Source organism: Chenopodium quinoa, unplaced genomic scaffold (genome assembly GCF_001683475.1).
Source record: "Chenopodium quinoa cultivar QQ74 unplaced genomic scaffold, ASM168347v1, whole genome shotgun sequence".
Classification (NCBI taxonomy): Eukaryota; Viridiplantae; Streptophyta; class Magnoliopsida; order Caryophyllales; family Amaranthaceae; genus Chenopodium; species Chenopodium quinoa.
This window is the reverse complement of record NW_018744718.1, coordinates 1051643-1075871: the sequence shown is the minus strand read 5'-3', so window position 1 is coordinate 1075871 and position 24229 is coordinate 1051643. Positions and strand designations below refer to the sequence as shown.

The 24229-nt window shown below is 35.7% G+C and overlaps 4 protein-coding genes and 1 pseudogene across 9 annotated transcripts; 2 read left to right on the top strand and 3 right to left on the bottom strand.

The window, feature by feature from the left end:
- Window positions 1–1324: 1324 nt before the first annotated feature.
- Window positions 1325–7020, bottom strand: LOC110703257 (phosphopantothenoylcysteine decarboxylase-like). The gene is made up of 3 exons (XM_021881037.1): window positions 6792–7020; window positions 5194–5570; window positions 1325–1847 (listed from the first exon to the last, which is right to left on the bottom strand). Exons 2-3 carry the CDS (start codon window positions 5536–5538, stop codon window positions 1557–1559), a joined length of 636 nt encoding a protein of 211 aa, XP_021736729.1. The 5' UTR covers window positions 5539–5570; window positions 6792–7020; the 3' UTR covers window positions 1325–1556.
- Window positions 7021–8909: 1889 nt separating this feature from the next.
- LOC110703256 (uncharacterized protein At1g04910-like) lies at window positions 8910–12562 on the top strand. Of its 2 annotated transcripts, none has more exons than XM_021881035.1 (6): window positions 8910–9356; window positions 9962–10041; window positions 10213–10283; window positions 10402–10490; window positions 11199–11420; window positions 11684–12562. In XM_021881035.1, the coding sequence occupies exons 1-6, from the start codon at window positions 9211–9213 to the stop codon at window positions 12414–12416; spliced, it is 1341 nt and encodes a 446-aa protein (XP_021736727.1). In that variant the 5' UTR covers window positions 8910–9210; the 3' UTR covers window positions 12417–12562. The 2 variants fall into 2 exon arrangements, with proteins under 2 accessions (XP_021736727.1, XP_021736728.1); XM_021881036.1 differs by having other exon boundaries at window positions 9337–9356; window positions 10189–10283.
- An 89-nt stretch (window positions 12563–12651) lies between these two features.
- Window positions 12652–15418, bottom strand: LOC110703255 (annotated as a pseudogene).
- A 1007-nt stretch (window positions 15419–16425) lies between these two features.
- On the top strand, window positions 16426–19011 carry LOC110703254 (flotillin-like protein 3). Its single transcript, XM_021881034.1, has 3 exons — window positions 16426–17010; window positions 17518–17913; window positions 18048–19011. The coding sequence occupies exons 1-3, from the start codon at window positions 16468–16470 to the stop codon at window positions 18594–18596; spliced, it is 1488 nt and encodes a 495-aa protein (XP_021736726.1). The 5' UTR covers window positions 16426–16467; the 3' UTR covers window positions 18597–19011.
- A 90-nt stretch (window positions 19012–19101) lies between these two features.
- LOC110703253 (pentatricopeptide repeat-containing protein At1g52620-like) lies at window positions 19102–23377 on the bottom strand. 5 transcript variants are annotated; one of them, XM_021881028.1, is made up of 4 exons: window positions 20277–23377; window positions 20022–20141; window positions 19679–19738; window positions 19102–19585 (listed from the first exon to the last, which is right to left on the bottom strand). In XM_021881028.1, the coding sequence occupies exon 1, from the start codon at window positions 23067–23069 to the stop codon at window positions 20589–20591; it is 2481 nt and encodes an 826-aa protein (XP_021736720.1). In that variant the 5' UTR covers window positions 23070–23377; the 3' UTR covers window positions 19102–19585; window positions 19679–19738; window positions 20022–20141; window positions 20277–20588. The 5 variants fall into 5 exon arrangements, with proteins under 5 accessions (XP_021736720.1, XP_021736721.1, XP_021736724.1 ...); XM_021881029.1 differs by having other exon boundaries at window positions 19702–19738; XM_021881032.1 differs by having other exon boundaries at window positions 20022–20093.
- Window positions 23378–24229: the final 852 nt, after the last annotated feature.

The window sequence follows — 24229 nt, the reverse complement described above, 5'->3', positions numbered from 1 at the left end:
TGCTAAAAAATATAACTCCCTCTTTTTTATATGATAAATTGACACATGTTGAGTTTTTGCACTATTTTTATGTAAACTTTGACTATGATAATTTTTTACTAACATATCTATAGAATTTCATTTTATCAAATTTTTTGAAACTTTTGCGATTGTTTATAATTAGAGTCAAACTAGTATATTGTCAAGTGTTTTAAATATGAGTTTAATTTGTCAATTATTATAGAATAATGTAACGATATATTATCTTTAAATTAATTAATCAAACCTTTAACTTGGTTTAGAATTTCTTAAGTTGACTTGACATAGTGATAGCATAAAGGGGAAAAAAAAGTCATAAAAATATATAACTATAGACAATGGCCAAAAGCCATTATATTGTATTTGCTTACTTGAAAATTTTGTGGACGTACTATTGTATTATGGTCAATTTACAAAGAATTTAATTAATTTGTCCCTTTAAATTTCCAAACTAAACAAATTAAAGTGAAAAATGGACCAACAGAAGTTCAAAAAGATGTAATTATTTATCCCTTTGAAAAGTTGGGAACATTTCATATTACGGAGTAATTACAATTGAAAGAATAATATATTTATACATTAAGGGAAAAAAAAAAAAGTTTCCCATATTTTTATTAGAATATAAAGCTTTAGTAGTTTAGTCCAAGTGATTGATTGTTATAATTTTAAATTATTTTCATTTCAACGTAATGTTATAATACATCAATCATCTATAAAACGAGAATTATTTTTTTTAAGATACGGTGACCTACTGACGTATATAAATTGTTGTTTGATATTCAAGCATCCACATGTTTGTTTGGTCACTCTTTTTGTAGTTAGCAAGTTCGTAATACCTAATACTCTTATCCTCATATCACATTTTTATTAGGTATATTGAATGCAACGTCAACATCATCTATGATTATGAACTCTAATCAGTATGCAGTTTACAAACATATCTCTGCAATGCTACTTATAAGCTACGAGTAACTATTAAAATTTAAAATGAGGTCAGAAATGTCAACTAGTTTTAGAATGGTATCCAAAACCTCAAATCAAATTCATTCTACATTACTGCTTTTAAAGTTAGGAAGTAGCTAATTTCATTTCTTAAAAAGGATACGAGTACTATGTAACTTCTTACTACACATAATTGACTTTTTATCGTATTCATACTCGAGTCCAGCTCAACTAAAAATCTGTGTACAATAGGTTACAACTAACAAGTTCACCCCCTCCCGCATTTGCTATCTCCTTGTGACTCATTTGTAATTTGCAAATGTCTAGTTTCATAAAATAATGTTCAGCAAACTACACTGCACTGTTTAAAACATACGAAGTAATAACTATTTGATGGTTTAGATCTGCAATATTGACAACAATTCAAGTCAGCCTTTATCAGGCAAACAAAAGCTCTACAGCATGCGTACTTAATCAGAATACCCAGTATCATGGTAGCAAAACATTCACACAATCCAACTACTATACAATGAAGCCATAGAACATCCACAAACTTCACAAAATTAGCTCGGTTTAGGAATGGCACCTAAGTAGTTCTACACATTTGAGCCAGCTTGGAGCCGATGAGACTCCAAGAACAGTCGTATGGTCTTATAGATGAGAGATGGTTCAGCCATGGCTCCATTTCCGTAATCTCCACAAGCCAGCCTCTTTGTAACAGGAGGAATCAAAGTAATGCCGAGCTCATCAATTGACAGAAGATGCTTCTCTGTAAATGGGTTGTTCCACATCATGGTGTTCATAGCTGGAGCTACAAATAAAGGCTTGCTGTAGTCCCAGGCCCGTACAACGCATGTCAGCAGATTGTCACATAATCCTCCAGCAATCTGCGAAAAAAATAAAATCAGTTACATTTAGACATCGCTGACATGTGCCATACAGTGTAACTAGAAAGAATAAGTTATGCTGAGTGGGATGAAGATGTGAACCAATATCCAACAATCTCTTTTTAAGAATGATACATTGATCTGGTGCTACTGCTACTAACAGAACAGATTGGGTGCTTGAAAACTGCAATGTTCATACACATTCAACTTTTTACCCATTTAAAGTTTAAAACCTATAATTCCCTTCCCATGATCCACAAATTCAGGTACTCATGTTAGACAAGGGTACAAGTCCAAGTGTCACACTGACTCGACTACCTATTTCATGAAATATATCATGATTTAGGGGCATTTAAAGTGTGAATAGTCCATTCCCAAGTCAAAGATCCAACTTGGATACTAGTAATAGATTGAAGATTTTAAGTAACAGGATTTCCATCAGCCCAAATACACTTCAATTGTTAAACATCTTTTCCGGTTTTTCCAATCAAGGGACAAGAAAGTTTGATCAAAATGTGGTAGTGAACCTAATTCAATGTTAGTTAAGATGCTTTAATCTTTACAGCTGGTGTCAACAAGGGAAAAGACTTCTCATTGTGTCATACTATGCATATTTTACCCCTGTGACTAAAGTGTGAAGAAATGCTACCAACTCAGCCATCACTAAATCCCTTTATCAACTTATTACATCACAATATTTTGTAATCACAAATTCACCAAGTATAATGATGCTCACATAAAATATAGAATGAAGGCCATTTCCCAATCCCAATAAATCATCCTAGTGCCTCAGGTGCATTTCAATGAAACCACAAAAGGCAAATGACCCTTATTTGTATCCTTGTGCCTCATACACTGGTTTGCATATTTCCACCAAAGCTTTGTAGAGCAAGAAGGGATTCCAGGGCTGGTGAATAGAGATATTAGACTTGATCGTGTCTAAATTATCTAGCATTCTAGTTCCAATGTTTTCTGGCTCTTATTTAAGCTAGGTACGTACTACACATACAATGAAAAACCCCATATCTAAGTGGCTTTTTGTGGCTGGTTTATCCACATTCCTCCAGTGCCAAGCTAAAAAAAAAAGGGCCCCGGGGTGAGGGGGAAAGGTAACTTAATGGTAACTGAACTGCAAACATAGGTTAAAATGAGTAATTATCAACAGTGGCAAAATAAAATTTAGCTTTACTTTATAGAGATGTCATCACATCGCCACGATATAATATTATAAGAAACAAAAGTCAATACAGTTGAGAAGCAAGCACATATAGATGGTAAATATGAAAAGGTTTACAGCTCGATAAAAAGTTTGGTGTGACTTTTACAAAAGAGACACTATATTGTGATCCCACATCTAGTTAAATCAAAAAGTTGTTTCAACAAGTCCTCTTCAACTGTCTCTTTCTCTTCACACAAACTGTGTTACAAAGCTTGTTTTTGACAAGATGCTTGATATATCTACTTTTATGGGTACAAAACTTTGAAATAATTCTAGCATTAAATAACTATTTCAGATCATGATTTTTAAATTTGTATATAACTGATGCTAAAACCTGGGTATTTCTAATGTCACAAAACATCTAAATTATTAATTGGACTGGTAACTGGTAAGGCTGCCAGCAGTAAAGCGTCATTGTTATGCTGGCCTCATCTTTCTGATGCAAGACCTGCTGACTTAGGGGTCTGTAGGAATAAGGATGCAATGGAAAGCATCTTTTTTGTACAAGATTAAGATGAATAATACATCAAGTGGACTCACATTGAGTATTATATCAAGAATAGGTGGGTAAAAACTGTGCCTCAAACAAAATTGTTGGTTTAGCATTGCAAGATTTCATGGTTTTTTTCTTCACTTTACTACAAGAAAATTTCTATAAGCAGTGTACAAACTACAAAGGCCAAATAGTTAATTAAGACAAGACTGCAGCCCAATTATGCTGCTTCAGGAAGTAACTTCATTATGTGGCTTCAAGCCTTGTTCAGGCTTCCTAAAAAGGACAAATAAAATGCATCTGGCCATCAACTAGATCTTTCATGTGTTCTTTCTTTTCTGTTAAAGATGATATAAAGTTAAGTATGCTTTTTGTTGTCTTATAGTGCTTTTACATGTAACATTTGGAAGCGGCACTAGTGACATGGTAAGTCCGCATGATATTGTCTTTCATATGTACTGTAACTTCAACTACAACTTCCCCTAGGCCAAACCTCAAAATTTTGCACACCAACACATTCAGGCATCATCACTTTAGTCCAATAGAGTGGAAGACTAAAGATGAATCACAGTTTTCAGCAATCAGGAGGGTTTAGCTGGAGCTAAGTAAATAATATAATCCTATACAAATTTATGAAGCTATGAAATAGATTTTACCTTTCCAGTTTTCTTTAAAAAAAAATTTAAAAAAAAAAGAGTCTAAAAAAGATTGCATTTGATTAAAATATATAAATAAATAAATAAAAATATATATACATGGAATTGTAAATTCAGCAACTGAAAGACTTGAAAGTTGAAATTCAAGTGTACTGTAATAGATAATTAACATGTTTCCATGACAGCCAGTACACAAAAGATTGAATGTATAAGTTTAGTTATGAACTAAGAGAATTATAGAGAATCATACACATTATTTAAAACATGATTTAGCACAAGGGCCCAAATTTGCTAGAAAGGCCACATTGGATCTTATAGTTATAATCTTCAATCTCCGTTGGATTAAACATAATGCTATACTAATATACTATAAAGTTGTAGATAAAATTGTAAAATAGATTAATACAGTACTAAAATTCATTCCTACTTGCTATCTTGACATTCCCCAACTCAAGTTTCCAAATTGATTAATGCACGAATTATCTACACTGCCTTCCATAAAACAATATGACTTCATATTTATGTTTTAATCACCTACACAAGGTTAAGTTTGAGACATTGACTTTCCCAGCAAATCATCCTATACAGTCTTTCTTAACCTGGATGTTTAATCAATCTAAAATACTTATAGTCTATAAGAGAGGGAGATAGCTAGACTGATTACATTCAAATTATACATTGTTGTCATGTTATGACTCAGAAAGTCTGCAGTCATGATAGACATAGCCTAACAGCCTTTAGAAAATATCAATGTAAAGGCAAGAAATAAATTCAAAGTGAATATACACTCTCTCCAACCCACATTGAGTTCTAAGTGGGGTTATGCACATCTTTTTATGAAGTGAGGTTAATGCATTAGTGCTTAATACTAAGAGAGTGCATTGACTATTCCACATATGGCATGCGGAGTATTTAAATCTTGAATGAGAAAAGTTAGATACGTGACCAGACAATACATAATGGACAGAGTTGAATTACCTTGCCAAGAGTATTTGCTGAAAGAGGGGCAATAACCATGATGTCAGCCCACCTGCGAAGCTCAATGTGAAGGACATTGTCACCTATTTTACTCCAACTAGACCATTCATCCTCATCTGTGTACAGCATCACATCTTCTGGAATTGTCACGCTGTCAATAAAATGCAATGCAGATTTAGTCGCCACTGCTTTTACATCAGCCCATTCAGAAAAGCAATGACAGAGGTTGCCAAACTTGATAGCAGCAACACTTCCACTTGCAGCTAGAAGGATCCTGGGTCTCCTAGGTGTGTCATTAGCCAGTACAGGTTCTATGTGAGTAGTAACAGGTTCTCCTTGTGCCATGACCAAAGAACAAGCCAACTCTGTTCAAAAATCTGAGATATATCCATAGCCATAAAGTCACAAATTAAAACAGCGTACTTCATTCTGTCCTATTTAATGCAGCAACTAAAACTAACAGATGCAATAAAACGAGAAGACTACAAGCAACCACATTCAGAATCAGATTACTCGAACCAGCTAAAGATTGGAACAACTAAAACAAACCCTTTTGTTCCCTTCCCCCCACCCCCTCTCTCAAAATCAGCTTAATACTAAAGAGAAGCATCAAAATCAGCAAATGCAGCTACGGGAATAGGAGGGCTTCTAAATCAATAACTGTTTTTGTCAGTTCAAGAACAAATTTTCATTGGTACTTTTTAACTCTTATCTTGGTACAAAAAAGTACCTAAAAGGATTGTTGGTACTTTTACATCACATATTGGTACAACATTGTACCAATGAGAGATCTATAAGTACCAACGAGGATTTGTTATTGTCCTACAAGTCAAGAACAGTTATTGGCAAAGAATTTCTCCCAAGAATTGACCAGATGCTGCTAGCAAGCATGCCTGGTATTGTCTTATGCCCTTATATAGCTTATATTTTGGTTATGTTTGATAGCATGCTAGACAGAGAGGGACCTTCCACCGGGGCCATTCAGGGCCTGCCCCCCATAAATTATTGTAATTAATTAGTAAATAACCTATATTTACTTATAAACATTGGGACATAGTGATTAGCTTTGAGGAAGAGGTTAATTGTTTAAATTCCAGCCCCTCTAATGTTTTCGGCCAAGATTCGCTACTAATGCCATATAACTATAGTTGTAAGTCTTGTAACTCGCAAATTCGAGTTTAAACATCGAAAGTAATTCACAATCAATTCTGATTTCGGATGTTTAAAATCCCATTTGCATGCATATATACTACTCCTCAAATTCCTATAACATCTTCAAGTCTAGTTAAAATCTAACTTTTCTTCAATATCATGTCATAATTCCCTTCATTTTCTCCAATCCAAAAAAAACAATATCAACCACATTTCATCCCACCACAACAGCAACCATGAAGATGAACAAGAAAACCCCTAATTGCAAAATTACAAAACCCTAGTTCATGTTTCGCACACAAAATCCGTCTTCCAGATGACAAAATACATCAAGATCCGAACTCATAAGCATAATCCTTGCAACGTATTAAGTAAATGCTAATACAAATTTGGGAGTAAAGCAACGAAAATTGAGGAATTTAAAAAGAAAAATGAGAAAAGATTACCTTGGTGTTGAAGGAGCAACAATGGTGACGGCGGCGGTTTGCCGTCGAAATGATAAGCGACGGTGGAGTCGGAGAAGCGACGGAGATCGGCGTCGAAATGGCGGAGGAGTTAATAACGAGGAGAAAGAGTGTGCAGTGGAGTGAATGAGGGGGGAGGGAAGCGCCAATTTTGTTTAAGAGTTCCAACTATTGACGCTTTGACTTCCTACTTCCAAGACTTCCAACTACAGTATAATTAAAAACGAGGAGCCCCATTTTATTGGAAGTCCATTTTAAAGCCGGTAAAAAGTCGTGTCGTGTTTGATCTCTGTGTAAATTTCGTGATGTGCTTAAAATTTATCAAGAACTATGTAAAATATAAGACAAATTATATAGTTTGATTACTTTATCTAAACGGATCGTGTTTAGGTAGATTTCGTGTCGACTTTATGTTTTCTCTCAATAAATTTGTGTTTGTGTAGTACGTTTCGTTTGTATTGTCGTGTCAGAGATTGTCAACTCTAATTTTATATTCTTGAATGGTAAAAGCGTGAATAAAACAACAATTTTGTCCAATTATAGCATTTTGGTAAATAAACCAACAATGGTGGGGTTAATGTATCGTAAAAAGTTATTGATTTATTTTCATTTTTGTCATTTGATAAACAATATTTATTTTATCAAGAAGATAAAGTTGTATTTTCCAAAATTGTTTATTTAGTGTCATTTATGTGAATAAATGAACAAAAAATCAGAGTCGACATGATATTTTTATATGTAGTATATGTACTCCGTGTTAACATTTTTGAGCTTATACTCTGTAAGATTTTAAAATAATTCAATAACATTTTGGTAAAAATAAGTTATTGAATTATTTACCAAAATTTCACTAAATAAACGTTTTTTTATTTATCAAGATGATAAACTTGGAATTTTCCATTAAAAACAATCAAATTACAGTATTACACTCTGTATTTAAATTTTAAAATAATGTTTAGATTATAAATAATTAAAAAAATAAAAGAACCAGGTGTTGTTCACAATGCCTTGTGTAACATCATATCAGCATCGCAAACTTGTACAATCGAATATGATTTTGGCACACATATTGTAAGAGCAATTTTTTTTATGCTCTTGTCACACAGAGGTGTACCAATATTAATGAAAAGTGAGTCAATATCAGTTTTTATTTTTCAATGTTCATGGTGGTTGACTTTTTTGAAAGAGACATTGTTTGTAATCAAATAATAAGACCCCAAATAGCTATATATTAATATATGAACGATATTCGGGAGAGAATCTCTCTCCTCACTATCCCTACCTTTTCCACTTTTTGTTTTTTTACAATATAAAAATACAAAAGAGAATCTTTTATATAATAAACAAATTTTTTAAATGGGTCTATTTGTAGTTTTATTTATGTGTCCACCCTAATGTCCTAAGTATTATATAACAGAGGGAGTAAGGGATTACCCGAGTTATTTAGTCAGGGGTTAACCGAATATTATTTTGTTAGGGGTTACCCGAGTTATTTAGTTAGGGGTTACTCGATTTACTCGGTCAGGGGTACTTGAAGGGTTTAGACAGGAGTTCACTCGGTCAAGGGTTACTTGAGGGGTTAATCAATTAGGGGTTACTCGGTCAAGAATTACTCGAGTTACTCGGTCAGGGGTTACTTGAGAGTTCAATCAGGGATTATTTGAGGGGTTATTCGATCAGGGGTTACTCGAGAAATTCGTTCATGAATTACTCGGTCAGGGGTCACTCGAGAAGTTCGGTCATGAATTACTCGAGGGATTACTCGACTAGGTCTTACTTGAGGGGTTACTCGGTCAGGAGTACTCAAGTAACCCTTGACTGAGTAATTTGAGTAACCCCGACAACTTGAGAAATACCTAACTGAGAAATTTGAGTAACCCCAACAACTCAAGTAACCTCTGACTGAGTAATTCGAGTAACCCCTGCCGCATGAGTACATCAGACCATATATAAAAAATTGTGTAGGGTGATTTTGGGGTTTAAGCCTTTGAGGTCCCAAAAAAAGTATAGGAAGATGTTTTTTTTATTAATAGTTCCATTTCATTTATAATAACGCGTCAATATTTTGGGACAGACGATAATAGGAGTTGTGTTAAGTATTGATGGTATTGAGGGGCGGAAGGAGTAAAATCGTCTAGTGAAGTCTCAAGTAACTAGTAAGCAGTGAAGTCCCAATTTCGATGATTCGATCTACTTCCATGTTCAACCTTTCTGAGCCCTAACCAACTGTTTACTGCTCTAATAAATCTACAAATTCTTCTATTTTTCCCTCTTTCTCTTCTCCTATCTCCAATTTTTTTCGCAAATCAGCAATTGAGATTGCAGATCTTCCCCATATCCCTCTTTCACTTGTTCTTCATAAGATCAAAAGCAGAAAAAACCGTCAAATTAAATCATAGAAATGAAGCCACTAAATCAAGCAATCATGCTCTTTAAGAAGCCAATTTGCAGCATTTTCATCCTTTCTTTCTCTCTCGTCCTTGCTTTGGTCTTCTTATCACCATCTTCTCTCTTCTCCGAGCTCTCAGTTCCTTCTTCTTCATCTGGGTAAGCTTTCAATTTTCATGTCTTATTTTTTAATCATTAATTTTAAGTTTTTTTTTTTTTTTAAAAAAAAAAAAAATTGATTTTTGCTGTTTTCTTTGATTTTTCTCAATTTATTTAAAAACCCAATTCGTTGAACACGAAAATAAGTTCTGGGTTTTCTCAATTGTTCTTGATTACTGAAAATGTTGATGAATTTGACAATATAAGTTGTGATTCATTGTACTTTAGCTTAATGTCGGTTTCATCTGTTTTGGTCTTTGTTAAGGCATTATGAATGATTTTCATGATTTTGGAACATAGATTTTGGAGAAACATAGATTTTGGTCACATAAAATTAGCACCAATAAGCTAGAATTTCTGAATTTCAACAGTTCAGAATTAAGTTTCAGGCTTCTTTTCTTCTGCCCCCAAAGCTACAAGTTAAAGGATAACTTAACTTTGGATTTTGAGGAGAAGAAAGAGATTGTGGTTTGTAGAAAGTGAATTTTAAGAAGTTGGGGAATCCTAAAGTTAGCTGTAGAAGATTGATATTCGTTGTAGCCTAGCTTAATGAATAGTGACATACTGACATTGTTGCTCATCTGATTTCGAATTTATAATTTTAGTGTGAGAACGGATATATGGAGCCTCCGGCGTATTGTAGAGTGGAGACCTTGCAATTGGTGGCTTGAGGACAAACCAGCTGGTTAGTATTATTCCTCCGTCTCATTTGTTAAGTTTCTGGCAATTGTTTCCACATGGGATATGTTCGATCTAGGTCTAGTAAGGGAAATTTGGGAGAAAGTGTCGTTTTACTCTCCAAGTGAATATGTGAAATGTGTTTGATTTGCAGACATTTGTTATTGACATACTGCAGCTCTACCTGCAAAGACTAATGGGTATATTCGTGTGGATTGTTATGGGGGCCTCAATCAGATGAGAAGAGATGTGAGTATTCCTTTCATTTGTTTGTTGAATGTACTCTGCATCTGTATTTACTATTTAGTTAGCAGCAGGAGGGTAATTTTAAGTTAATCTGATCCTGTTGAATGTATTGTTTCTACAGTTCTGTGATGGTGTTGGCATTGCACGTTTGCTGAATGCAACCCTTGTTTTGCCAAAATTTGAAGTTGCTGCCTATTGGAACGAATCTAGGTACATTTTATCCATAATTGATGATTTATATTTTCCTTTTCCCCGAAGAATGTGCTTTTATAGTTTTATCGATGTGTACTGTGGCTGAAATGGTTTACATTCTTCTTTCATTCTTTGTGTTTGTTTTTAACTTTTTACATGAATATTGGCATGCCCTTTGGGTTTACTTGTAGCCTCTTAGGTGGAACGGTGGACTGTGGTAATTGGTAACGAAGATGGAGGGTATGTTAGTGAATAAAAAGATAGTGAGGAAGAGCGAAGAGGATCTTTCATCTCATGTAATTCATCTCTGATTTATTCTGTTTTTTTGGAGAGAAAAAACATTGTAGAATGCAGCTGCTCATAAATTAGGGTTCTGCATAATTTGAGATTTGTTGCCTCTACATTTTTTCTCAAAAGTTGTAATCAGGGAATGTCGATATGCATCACTTCCTTCCACACCACTTCTCCTACGGACCTAGCTAGTGTTGGAATCTAAACCTTTACCATTTCTGTTGATTTCCAAATGCATGCTCTGAGTGTGATGCCACATGATAGATAAACTGCTCTTCCAATGTCTAGTTGGGTATGAGGATGTATTGAAAGCTCTAAGCTCAACTATTGTTGAATACAGCTAGGAAGAGCATGACCATATTGACCATATTGTTCATGCAAAATTAATAAACTATCAGGCATGTTTGGGCTGACAGGTTATATATATGCCCTTAGTGGTTTTGCAGATGTTTTTGATGTTGATTACTTCATTCAGGAGATAGATGGTTTTATTCAAGTAGTTAAAGAACTGCCAGCAGAGCTTACAACAAAGGAGCCATTCCAGGTTGATTGTAGAAAACGGAAGGGCCACTTTGATTACATCGAAACAGTGCTTCCTCCCCTGTTACAACATCGATATATTTCATTTACTCCCCAGATGAGCCAAAGAAGAGATAGGTATCATCATATTGAATTCTTTGGCTATTGGATATAGTGTTGTAGCTTTGTTTGAAGGCCTGTGTTACCTTGTTATATGACAAAATTATATGGTTGTCTGACCTTGTTACAAATATTCATGCTTTAAAAGAAAAGGATAAAGGAAAAAAGGGTAAGGAAAAGCAAGGATAGTTAACAGGTTTAATTAATCAAGGCTCATTTGTTAGTTATTAAGGGTGAGCAAAATTGAGCTGATTGAAATTTGATGTCTTTTCATCTTGCAGGTATCCTCACTATGCCAAAGCTTCTCTCTGCCAAGCTTGTTATAAAGCATTGCGTCTCACAAAAGCTTTGGAGAAGAAAAGCGACGAACTATTCCAAGCCATACCTAAGCCATTCCTTGCCCTTCATCTGCGTTTTGAGCCTGACATGGTTGCATACAGCCAGTGTCAGTACTCAGGCCTCTCCGCTGAATCCTTGAAAGCCATTGACGCTGCTAGAGGAGAGAGAAAACCATGGACTGGGGAAGCAGCCCATATTTGGAGAAAGCGTGGAAAGTGTCCTTTGACTCCTCGGGAGACGGCCTTTATCCTTCATTCTCTTGGTATTCCAAAAAGCACAAATATATATTTAGCTGCTGGGGATGGTCTAATGGGAATTGAAGGGTTGACATCTATCTACTCCAATGTATATACAAAATCTGCCCTACTTCGTGATGAAGATTTCAAGGCCATGCATGGGAACACCAAAGCTGCCCTTGACTACCATGTTTCCATTAATAGCGACTCCTACATTGCCACTTATTTTGGTAACATGGATAAAATGGTTGCTGCTATGCGAGCTTTTAGAGGCATGTATAAAACTCTCTTCTTGAATCGGAAAGCTTTCTCTGAGCTGACTTTTCAAGGGCTGAAAGGGAAGCAATTGAAGAGGGAACTATGGAGGGTACATAGAGATGAATTTGTCATGGGTAGAGGATCGGCTTTACCAGATTGTTTTTGTGAATTTAAACTGTAATCTAAAATAGGAAGCGTCCTACATTAGTTTTTCATTTCCTATTTCAGATCCATTGATGTTATACACCTTTTTACCAGCGTGTATCTTACATGTATGATATTTTATATAAGGCTTAGAAGCATAGAAGTCATCATTCTTTTGTACTAGATATCGTTGTGACATATAACCGCTTCTGTTTATTCACAAGATATGATTGAAATTTCATAAGATCTCGAATGGGACTCCATAGATAAATTTTCTTCAACAACATTGCAGGTTCTTAAGCTTGGGAAGGTTGTGGATCATTTTCTGGTCTTTCACCATATTGTTCATGATAAAAAGATAGGTTTTTTGTGCTCTGATTCATTATATACATTTGAACCAAAAGAACTACAGAAGTGTTCCACTCAAACATAGGTCTTTTTTTTTTCTTTTTGAGTTTATTTTCTTCTCATTTTCAAACAAATAGAAATAAACAACAATTGTCAAACTGATGTTAGATTATATCAGACAGATACCCCCTACATAAGTCAAAATTTCACCAACACAGGAGCAATGAAGATCCACAGTGAAAATTTTTACCTTAAAATTGAAACAGCTACAAAAGACATCATCCATAAGCTTCCTCCCAAGTAAAATAGCCCATTAAATTAAACTCAAATCGCATCATTTTTTAAATTTCAAACCCATGTACATGCTCTTATTGATGTCGTCTTGTTCTTCTGTATGTGAGCTGGTAACTTCATATTGTATTTCAGGCTCACATCATCATCATCAATTAACCTCGATATTTGGACAGATTGTAGCTAACAGACCTTGGAAATATGTAGCATTTTTGCAGAAGAAGTATGTTCACATACAGAATCACATATCAGAAGAGATATGCTCATTGAAATGTATAGCACCACTGCAGGAGAGGCAGCACTAGGAAATAAGACGTTCATTGTTGCTTACAGAACTATGTAGCAATATCTCCAACAACGCGACAGAAACTAGAATGCCCCGGCCCTCTTCCTCACTTTCTGTCAAAACTGAGAAAAGACGGAGGATGATATCATCTAGTTTTATGACCAACAAGAGCAGTTGGTAGGAAATACCAGCTGCAAACTAAAGAAATTCAAATTGCATCACGCACTCATGAAGCATCAGGCATAAAAGGCCATTCCTCTTCACTGGATTCTGAGCTTTCATCTTCCCTCCTTTGTCTACTCCGCTGAGACCTATGTCCTCTCATTGTTTTCGACAGTTCTTTTATAGAGGAAGAACTACTTGCCTCCATTTTATCAGCCAGTATCTCTACCTTCTCCATCATACCCCATCCCACAAAGCGGTTCCTCAACTGCTCAATAGTCGAAGAATAAGGTGGAATTCCTTCATCAATCATCATGTCAAAGTATTTAATTGCCTCATCTAGCTTGCCTTTCTTCTTAAGAAAACCATGGGTCATCACAGCATAAGTCGAAACTGAAGGATAAAACCCCTTTCGTGGCATGCTACCCCACACCTCTTCAACCTTATCAAATCTTCCCACTCTAATTAACATTTTAAGCAACATATTCCATGAATGCCGATCTGGCTTACAGTTCTCCTTCTCCATTCTAGAAAGCAATCTGACAGCTCTGTTCACCTCATTACGATCACAATGGAAAGCCATGATTGCATTGTAACTCCATGTATCTGGACTAACCCCGCCTTCTATCATCTCATCTAAAAGTTGGTGCGCGTCTTCAACCTTCTCAATCAAACACAACTTCTTAATGATACAATTATAAGTATATAAATTAGGCACTAACTCATATCTCTTCATTCTATCAAGCACCCTAAAAACCGAATGAATATTATCTCTTTTGCAATAAGAACGAATAAATATCGAATAAGTACAAGCATCCGGTGCAAGTCCCTTCGATTCCATCGCTCTAAACATAGCATAAGCCTCATCCAAATCCCCTCCATTACACAACGCCTCCAACAAACTATTATAAGCAGGAACATCCACTACACAACCTCTCAAGCATTTCATCAAACACCTTGCGTGCTTCCTCAGAATTACCAACATCACCCCAACCCCTGATCAAAATCGTATAACTTTTCACACTTGGATCAAATTTACCCTTAATCTTATCAAAAAATTCCTGCCCTTCTTTCACAAATTTCTTCCTACACAACAAATACAACAGATGATCAAGATCATTCAAACTCGGCTCGAGTCCAAATTCACTCATTCGATTAAAAGCTCGAATCGCATCATTTGGTAAATTTGCTCTACAATAAGCACCAAAAATAACCCAGAAAATTTCTGAGCACAATTCAAAATTTTCCCCTGATTTCACCTCAGAAAGCAAATCCCAAATCAGAGGAAATTGCTTACTACTACCCAAAACATCAATAAGAATCCTATAACTATTAACATCAGGTTGAAAACCCGGCAATTTTTTAGCCCAAAGAAAGAATCTGTGAGCAGAAAAACCCAGATTTTTGGTTCTTTTCAAAACTTGCTCAACCAAATTGGTAGAAAGCTTTGAAGAAAATGGGGTAAGAGCAGACTCAATGTCGTGCTGAGGCCCCCGGAAGTCGCTGAGAACTCGAGAGATATCGTTAACATCATCGGACGAGGCGGGTGGCGTGTCCGATGAAATCGAGAGAGAATGGCGGGAAGAGGCGCCATGAAAGAAGCGGAAGAAGAAGGTGGAAGCTGCTCTGCTTCGAGAGCAAAGGGTTGTAACAGCCATTTTTAGTGGGAAGTAAATTTTTGAAAGTTAGTTAGGTTGTATTTTTATTTGGTGATTTTAGGTTTTAATTTATGGGAAGAGAACTTTTGTTGGAAAAATTGCTTTAGTGTGTGTAATATTGGTATATGACTTTTGGAAAACTTTCTAGGTGTTTTTCTCGTCGTGATAAGACATTTGTAGACATAAACCATCTAAGCAAAGCCGAGCTGAATTTTAGTTTGTTCAAGCTAAGCTTAATAAGAATTATTAGTGTTCGAACTATTTCGAACTTGAATGAGCTTGGCTTGATAAGAATTTGCCTTATTCGAGTTTTGTGTTTTGCATCCAATTAAAATTTGTATACTCGTAAGATGTATTCATTCTTTCTATAAAAAAAATGTAATAACGGAGGTCTTCAAGCCTACCTATGATAAAATAAGTATTTTTTAACAAATATGTATGTATGAGTAAAAGATTGAAAATTGAAATATATAATTATGCTAATAAAGTACTTTTAATTTAATATCAATATAATTTTAATCGAGCTTGAACAAGCTTTGACTGAGTATTTTTTTTTGGCTTTGAACAAACTTGTAAATGAATGAACATTATCGATTTTAACATGTTTGAGCTTTGTTCAATTATTTGACATTCTTAAAATTTTTGTTCAAACTTGTTTGTTAATTTAAATAACGAGTTTTAACCGAATTTGTTCGCAAGTAGTTCACAAATGTGTCATTGGTAATTTGGTATCAACTCATTAACACTCCTATTTGTAATAAGATTATAGTCCAAAAAGATTATACATTAATAATTGTCTTTTTGTAAAAATTTATCTAGACAGGGTCACGGAGGTAAATATTATAATATTTTTTTTTGCCAAGAACCTTTATTGAATCGAATAATAAGATACAACCAAAGTCTTTTTTTTTTTACAAGCCCATTTGTATTAACCAAGGAATACTATTCAAGCTACAACTCTTTTTCTGTAGAACAATACCTAATACAATTATACAAGGTCTACGACTCTTAAATCTAAATCGATCACCTAATTTTATACACTACCCTATTAAGAATGTAGAAGAATATATTATTGTGATATATTTTTCATATATAAACACATTATCATGATTTATTTTCCTTTATAAAAACATATTAATATGACTTATTTTCGATAAAGATTTCATTGACAATTAGAATATTATCTTATTGGGAAGTTTAAGGTGATAGTAATTACTAGGAAGTCTTGATTATCTCGTCTATAAATAAACCCATAAATTCTCAAAAACTCACAATCAAAAACTCTCAAAAAAATTCTCTGAATTTTCTTCTTCAATTCCTCAACAACCAAGAAGCTAAGAACCATGATAATCCCAAAATACGAAGTAGCAGGTCCATCAGAATACTTAGCAATAACAGGATGGAAAATAGACGAAATAAAACTATCAAAGAAAGCATTGATTTTACCAGGGCAACGTTACGTTCGAGTGAACGTATCACCCGTAAATTACACCTTCAATGTCCAAGCCATGAGCGCAGAGAAACTCCCTTTTGTGCTCCCTGCAGTGTTCACAATCGGCCCTCGAGTCGATGAGCCTGCAAGCCTTATTCTGTATGCTAAGCTCATGGCACCCCATGACATGTCCTCTAACCATGTACATGAACTTGTACAAGGGATCATTGAAGGCGAAACTCGGGTTCTTGCGGCTACTATGACTATGGAGGATATTTTTAAGGGTACTAAGGAGTTTAAGAAAGAAGTGTTTGACAAAGTTCAGTTGGAGTTAAATCAATTTGGACTGTTTATTTATAATGCTAATATTAAACAGCTTGTTGATGTTCCTGGTCATGAGTATTTTTCTTATTTGGGTCAGAAGACTCAGATGGAGGCTGCTAATCAAGCTAAGGTACTTCTTGATTATGCTTGTTCTTTTATTTTATTTTTTTAATTATTTTTTTTATGAATTATTGGTTATTTCATTATATGGGTTTAGATTGATTAATTAGTATGTTTGGTTTTAATTTTAAATTATACTGAAATTTTGGGGTGGCTTTCAATTAGCTATTTGATTAATTTTGTGCAAAGCATTGTTAAATTACATGGTGTATATGTCTAGGAATCTTTGTAATATTCTTGTATGAACTTGAAAATAAAACTTGGAAAATTGTTTATAATTCATATTTGAGTTTTTCTTGATGTAATTATAATGCATGTATATGTGACAACTTGAAGTCTAAGATTTTCCAAAACATCAAGGCAGAGAAATTTCTAATTGATGATGTATTTTGGAGAATGTATTGGTTAACTTTTGCTTGCGACAATTATGTTAGGGAAGAGATGCATAAACTTAGGAGACAAATTCACTGATATATTAGACTGAACTGCTTTATTTTGATGTGTTTGTATCTTTAAGGTGGATGTAGCAGAGGCACAGATGAAGGGAGAGACAGGAGCTATGCTAAGGCAAGGACAAACTCAACAAAACGCAGCGAAAATCAATGCAGAAACCAAGATCATATCCACACAAAGGGAAGGAGAAGGCAAGAAGGAAGAGGTCAAAATAAGGAGTGAGGTTAAGATTTTTGAGAACCAAAAAGAGGCTGATGTTGCAAAAGCCAATGCTGAGCTGGCTGCACAAAAGGCCGGGTGGTCGAAGGCGGCTCAACTTGCAGAGGTCGAGGCTAAGCAGGCTGTTTCAATCCGACAGGCCGAGCTGCAAGTTGAGGTGGAGAAGAAGAATGCTCTCACCAGGACTGAACAACTCAGGGCTGACCTCCTCAGTAAGGCAACTGTTGAATATGACATCAAGGTACTAATTTCTGACAAATTTCTGCAAAATTGTTCAATTTGCTTGTCTATAAGATAATACTTCACATAACAGCAGATACATCACTCTGTTTAATCTTCTAATGATGTTTACTGGCGGAAATTTTTGGTTAACAGGTCCAACAAGCAAACCAAAACCTATACAACAACCAAAGAGAAGCGGATGCCAATCTCTACAGGAAACAAAAGCAAGCTGAGGCAGAAAAGGCATCAGCAGATGCTGCCTTCTACACTCGTCAGCAGGCAGCTGATGCAGATCTCTACAGCAAGAAGAAAGAAGCTGAGGGAGTTGTAGCCCTTGCTAATGCCCAAGGATATCACCTTAGTACCCTACTTAAGGCCCTAAATGGAAACTATGCTGCATTGAGGGATTACATGATGATCAATGCTGGAGTGTTCCAAGAGATGGCAAGGATCAATGCTGACGCTGTCCAAGGTTTGCAGCCGAAGATTAGCATATGGTCATCCGGGTCTGGTGGGGCTACCTTGGAGGGTGGAAGTGGGTCTGGTGGATCCATGAAAAGTGTGGCCGAGGTCTATAGCATGCTGCCTCCACTTGTGAAGACGGTCCATGAACAGACTGGGATGCTGCCACCTGCTTGGCTTGGCACTTTGACTGATACCAATGGCAATGATTCAGTTACAGACCCTGTAGTATCTAACTGAAGTTTTGATAAATTCAAACTTGATTGATATAGTAACTGTTTTATATCCAGTTTTCACCACTAAAGTAGATATGGAAACTGTTTTATTTCTAGTTTTTGCCACTAAGTAGATTTTATAACCATGTTTGATTGAATAGGCGAACTTTCAGGTTTCTTGCATTTTCAGATTGCTTATTGAATACATAATATGATTTTATTTAACACTTTTGCTAATCAATATTGATTTTATTTAACCATCAATATTTCTTTTTTTTTTTTTATTATTTTACAAAGACAGCAGCAGCTAACAGTAGTATTATAAATCAGAAAAGGCCGCATTGTCTGCACTAACAGCAGAAGCAGCAGCCGGAGGAGTTTCCTCCATCCAAACCCTCACTTCTTCAAGAAGAGAGGATTTGACTAATTTTTGCACAACCAATATTTCCTAATGTTTTCCTCAAAAGATATTATGGCAATAAACGATTCAGAAGTATGAATAATGGTCGGTAATAATGGTAAAAGTTGAATGTAAAATTTACTTCAATTAAAACTCTGTGGAGATTGAGGTCCATTGTAGGAAGTATAACAGACTTGAGCATTTCCAAAATATTGTTCAAACTAAGTATATACTTCTGTCAAGCATCTGACTTGACTGGCTAATTTACAATTGTCCATCCTAGGAACAGAATTAGCATATTCAAGAAAAGGAGAGAAAAAAGAACAGACTGACCAGCTCAAGGCTTCATATGAAGAGATTTTCAAATGTTTTTGATTTATATGTAACGAGGAGTGTCGTCCAGAACCCTTGGAGAAGGGCAGCCAGCAACTTCAGGATGTAGCTATGCCGTATCTTACCCTTCACCTGTGATTTGAGCCAAACAGAGCTGTTTTCAGCCAAGCAATACAACTCTCTTCCTTGAATCAGTGAAAGCAATGAGTCCGCATGCTTGAACAGGCAATGTACTTCAGTAGTAATTTTTCATGCACATGTTAACTTTATGGCTGTATAACCTGTATTCATACCATACCAAAAGGAAAAAGTTAACACTTCACAGGAATATTATGTGACTGAAACAATGCATAATTGTCTCAGCACTGATTCACCTCGTATAGACCATGCAGTTTACCAGATTGCTAAGGCTGTTTTCTGAAGTGGAATTAGACCTAAACAATGTCAAAAAATTGTAGTCAATTTCTACTAAGAAATCGATATGTTTATTACACTAATACATCCTTCTCTTTTATTCTCACAATACTCCCAAATCTAAAAATAAATCAAGTGAAAACTTGCAAGTGAAATTACAAAAAAAGCAACCTGGCCCCCAACCCAAAGAGAAGTAATGTAAGTGAAAAGAAGACAATCGATCAGAGGTTACAACATGGCAATTGCACCAAGGCATATTTTAGTTTGTCTTTCCAACCAGAATCAAGAGTTTTAGTGTTTTACCAAGTCTTGTATGGTAAATGTGTGTTACACCAACTCATCAAGATGCGGTGTGAGTTACATGTTGATCAGCACCTAAACAAGGGATGTGGGAGAGTGAAGTAAGCAGCCTGCTTGGGCACACTGAGAAAGCACATAAAGGTACCATACAAATCAATTTAATAACTCAAAAATCCATGTATCTATGAAAAAGGCAAATGGTTGAAGAAAAGTTGGGAACAGACAAAGCTGAATTAGCAATAGGATTTCAAAACATACCAAAAGCCACAAGAGTAAGACAAGGACAGATCACGGTGCTCTTGGGACCAAATTATATACACGATTCCTCCAGTATGTCTCTCCTTTTAAGTCTTCAACCATTAATAAATCACCAATTCATCAGGTTCATGAAGACTTGTATCAAATTTTAAATCCAACGAAGGAATTTTTGCACTACCAATCAATTGAACCCAAGAGTATAGTCATTTCTTGTTCTTTACATCCACCCCATTATCTTACAGATGCTGTACGGTGTTCAGCTTCATGGCTGGTAAAATTGCAATCATCAACCAACTGATGCAAAACTTTCCATTATCTCACAGAAGCTGTACGATGTTCTGCTTTATGGCCATTTAACTTACAATTTTCATGTAACTGATGCAAAATGAATGAAACATCAGATGATGTTCCTTTGGGGAGGTACATATCCAACAACTTTAAGTATCTTAAAGCAATATAGATCTCCTGTTCATTCAAACAAAACGTGATCAAATTTCTCCATTCCCTTGATCTTCCTTCCAAGCAAAGACCATGGAGCAAGGCAACAAAAGTAAATGATTCGTCAAGGATATTCTTATTCATGATTCTTTGTATCAGCTGCAAAGCAGTTGTGAGCATTCTGTGCTGACAAAGGCAGATGAGAATGCAATTATATACCGACTTTCTGGGCGACAAATCATCAAAAAGCATTCTTTTGAAGAGGTTCAGAAAGATTGAATTTTCATTCTTTTCAATATCATGTTCCTTCTCGGCTATTGCAGCAGGCACAATATTGGTAAATCCATTAACTAGATAGTTAAATGTAACATCATTTGGGGAGCATTTACTCATCAGCATTCCTTCAAATGTGGATGCTGCTTTGACAAGATTGCCCTCTTTGCAAAACCCACCAATAAGTATACTATATGTAATTACATTAGGCATCAAACCATGACACCACATCTCCTTGAAAATTTTCTCAGCTCCAAATGTATCTCCTTGGCGACAATACCCATTAATAAGAGACGTATAAGTGACCACATTTGGTTTAAGTTTCTTTTCTACCATCTCATTAAACATCCTTAATGCATTATTAAGGTCATGTTGCTTAACATAACCATCTATTATTGTTGAATAGGTGAATTCATCAGGAGAGAGGTGTCTCTGCGTCATTTTCTGGAAACAGAGCATTGCATCATTCATCCTCCCCAGTCTGCTGTATGACTTAATCATGGCATTGTATCCCACAACACCAGGATCTAAATCTTTTTCAACAGCAAGTTCAAAAATCTTCTTCGCTTCATCTAGATTACCATTTCTGGAAAATCCGTCAACCAATGTAGTGTAAACAAATGCATCAGGATGTACTTTATGGTCAAGCATCTCACAGAGCAACTGTTTTGCAGCTGAGAGCATCCCTTTTCTGAATAATCCACTCATAAGAACATTGTAAATTCCAGCATCAGGGATAACTCCTCTCTCAATCATTTGCTTTCGAATGTTTGATGCAGCTTCAATCTCACCACGAACAACAAGTCCATGCACAAGTGCTCCATAAGTAACCATATCAGGTTTATGACCTCTCTCTGTCATTTCAATGAGCAAACTGGAAGCCCTATCAGGGTCACCTTGTTTGCAATAGAAATGAATGAAAGGAGTATAACTATATTGCTCAGGTGTCAAACCCCTTTTTATGGCCTGCTCTAGAAATGCATTAGCTTCCCTAACGTTCCCATTACTACATAAACCAGAAATTAGAATGTTATATGTCATAATATCCGGCTTACAATAGCTCTCCTTGATTATTCTAATCACATCATAAGGATCCACTGAACAGCCACGTTTATACCGGAAATCTATTATATTATTATGTATCTGAACATTGACTTTCAAACCCCTCATCTTCATCTCCTCCATAAGTATATCAACCTCCTCAAATTTCCCTTCTCTGCAAAGTCCATTTATCATAGCTCCATATGTCTCTACAGTAGGTAAAAACCCTTTAAACTTCATCTCTTGCAGAAGCCAATTCGCCCTCGCAATCTCACCTTTCTTGCAGTACCCATCTATAAGAGTATTATAAAACACAACATTCGGCACACAATCCTTTCCCCACCTATCCTCAATCAATTTCCTTCCCTCCTCAACTTTCCCTCGCTCGCACAAACCCCTCACCATGATACTCGTACTATAGTTATCCAAACAACACTTCCCACCACCACCATCTCTCTTAAGCATTTCATCATACACCTCTAATGCAACCTCCATACGACGACATTTCACCAAACCATTAAGCAATGAATTGCAAGCATAAACACTAGGCATACAATCAAACTTATCATTAACTAATCTATACAATTCCCTAGCTTTATCAACTAACCCAGAATCAGCATAAGCTCGAATTAACACATCCAAAGCATCAATAGTAGGCAAAATACCATCATTTTTCATGCAAAGTAACACATTTTCAACCTCATCAAACACCCTATTACTTCCTAAAAGCTTAAGAAGGGAAGAAAACGCATACCCATCAAGCGGAGAGCAATATTTTCGATCAGAAAACCATTCATAAAACTTCAACCCCAAACCAACATCACGAATTCTATCAAAAACAAGATGGGCAATTTCTGAAGCTTCAATTGATTCTTGAGCTAGCTGGGGTTCGAGAAATTTGTCCCAATTTTGGTGGGTTCTGAGTAAATTGCATGCTTCATTAGCCAATTTCTTGATATGGGGTTCATAAAGGGGTATTTTTGCTGCTTTTGAGTTGGGGTTTTGGCGAGGTTTGATGAGAGAAAGTAGTCTTTTGGACATGAGAGAGAGATTAAGAGGAGAAGTGTGTTAGAGTTGAAGAAGTAAATTTTGAGTGTTGGAAACATTGACGTTTGAATTTGTATTTGTGTGCAGTTTTTTCTGGGTTCAGTGATGAAAGCATGAGAGTTTGAAGTTGTTGAGGGAAAAAAAAAAACACCAAAGAAGAGTTAAGGGACTTGACCCCGAAACCTATACATTGGGCCAAAAGAAAATTGTGTGTTGGACGGGTCCCATAGAGTTGTCAAATTGGGGCCATGTTTGGTAATTGGCTTTTCAATGGCTTTTTGGTTAGCTTTTGGCTTTGGGCTTTTTTAGATGATCAAACAGTCAAAAAATGTGTTTGGTAATTGGCTTTTTAGTCAGCGAAAAAGCTGGCTTTTAATCCAAAATGAAAAAGTTGTTTTGAGTAGCTTTTTTTGTTGGCTTTTGGCTTGTTAGCCCACAAATTATCTAATAAACAGCCAACAACCAACAATTAATTTACCAAACACTTTAATAAACAGCCAGCTTAAAACAGTCAACATTCCAGTTGGTCAAACAAGCCAAGTGAACCAGCCAACAACCATTTGCCAAACAAGGCCTGGGTGTATTGTGCACAAGTTGGTTTAGAGTCAAGTTTTTTTTTTTAAAAAAAAAAACAAAAAACGGGAGAGCCAAGTTATTTTTAATTGTATGATTTTGCACTGAGACTTGTATGATTGGAGGACAGTATCAACAAAGGTGACAAAAGTGGGGAAACGTTCAGTTGCATAGGAACGTTTCACACAAAGCGATACAGGCTTAATATCGAAGTCTAGGCTCGTAATCAAAGGGAAAACACACCTCAATCTCCTACACAAGACGGAAGTATCAGCATCATCCTTGGTAGGAAGCAAAGAAATAATCTGAATTAATAAATCATCAGGCAAATTGGTGAGCCTATCTACCAACATTTCACTAACGTTATGATTTTGCACGTCCAATACAGTAGCAAAAGTTGTGGATGTACTTTTGACCATCGATATCTTTAATTAATAAAGAATGTACTCGTACAAGATTTTGAATTTTTCGATGAAATCCAATCCACACATACACCTGCGTCCTTGAAGAGATTAAAGACAAAATTAGAGGATGTCACGAACATATTTCCCTTCCCAAACTTCCATGATTATAGAATTACG

Coding starts and splice junctions, on each gene's coding strand:
- LOC110703257 (XM_021881037.1), bottom strand. CDS start 5,538: ATGGCACAAGGAGAACCTGTTACTACTCACATAGAACCTGTACTGGCT. Junction 1,848..5,193: donor CAGCAAATACTCTTGGCAAG/GTAATTCAACTC, acceptor TTTTTTTCGCAG/ATTGCTGGAGGATTATGTGA.
- LOC110703256 (XM_021881035.1), top strand. CDS start 9,211: ATGAAGCCACTAAATCAAGCAATCATGCTCTTTAAGAAGCCAATTTGC. Junction 9,357..9,961: donor GTTCCTTCTTCTTCATCTGG/GTAAGCTTTCAA, acceptor TTATAATTTTAG/TGTGAGAACGGATATATGGA. Junction 10,284..10,401: donor TCAATCAGATGAGAAGAGAT/GTGAGTATTCCT, acceptor TTGTTTCTACAG/TTCTGTGATGGTGTTGGCAT.
- LOC110703254 (XM_021881034.1), top strand. CDS start 16,468: ATGATAATCCCAAAATACGAAGTAGCAGGTCCATCAGAATACTTAGCA. Junction 17,011..17,517: donor AGGCTGCTAATCAAGCTAAG/GTACTTCTTGAT, acceptor TGTATCTTTAAG/GTGGATGTAGCAGAGGCACA. Junction 17,914..18,047: donor CTGTTGAATATGACATCAAG/GTACTAATTTCT, acceptor TTTGGTTAACAG/GTCCAACAAGCAAACCAAAA.
- LOC110703253 (XM_021881028.1), bottom strand. CDS start 23,069: ATGTCCAAAAGACTACTTTCTCTCATCAAACCTCGCCAAAACCCCAAC.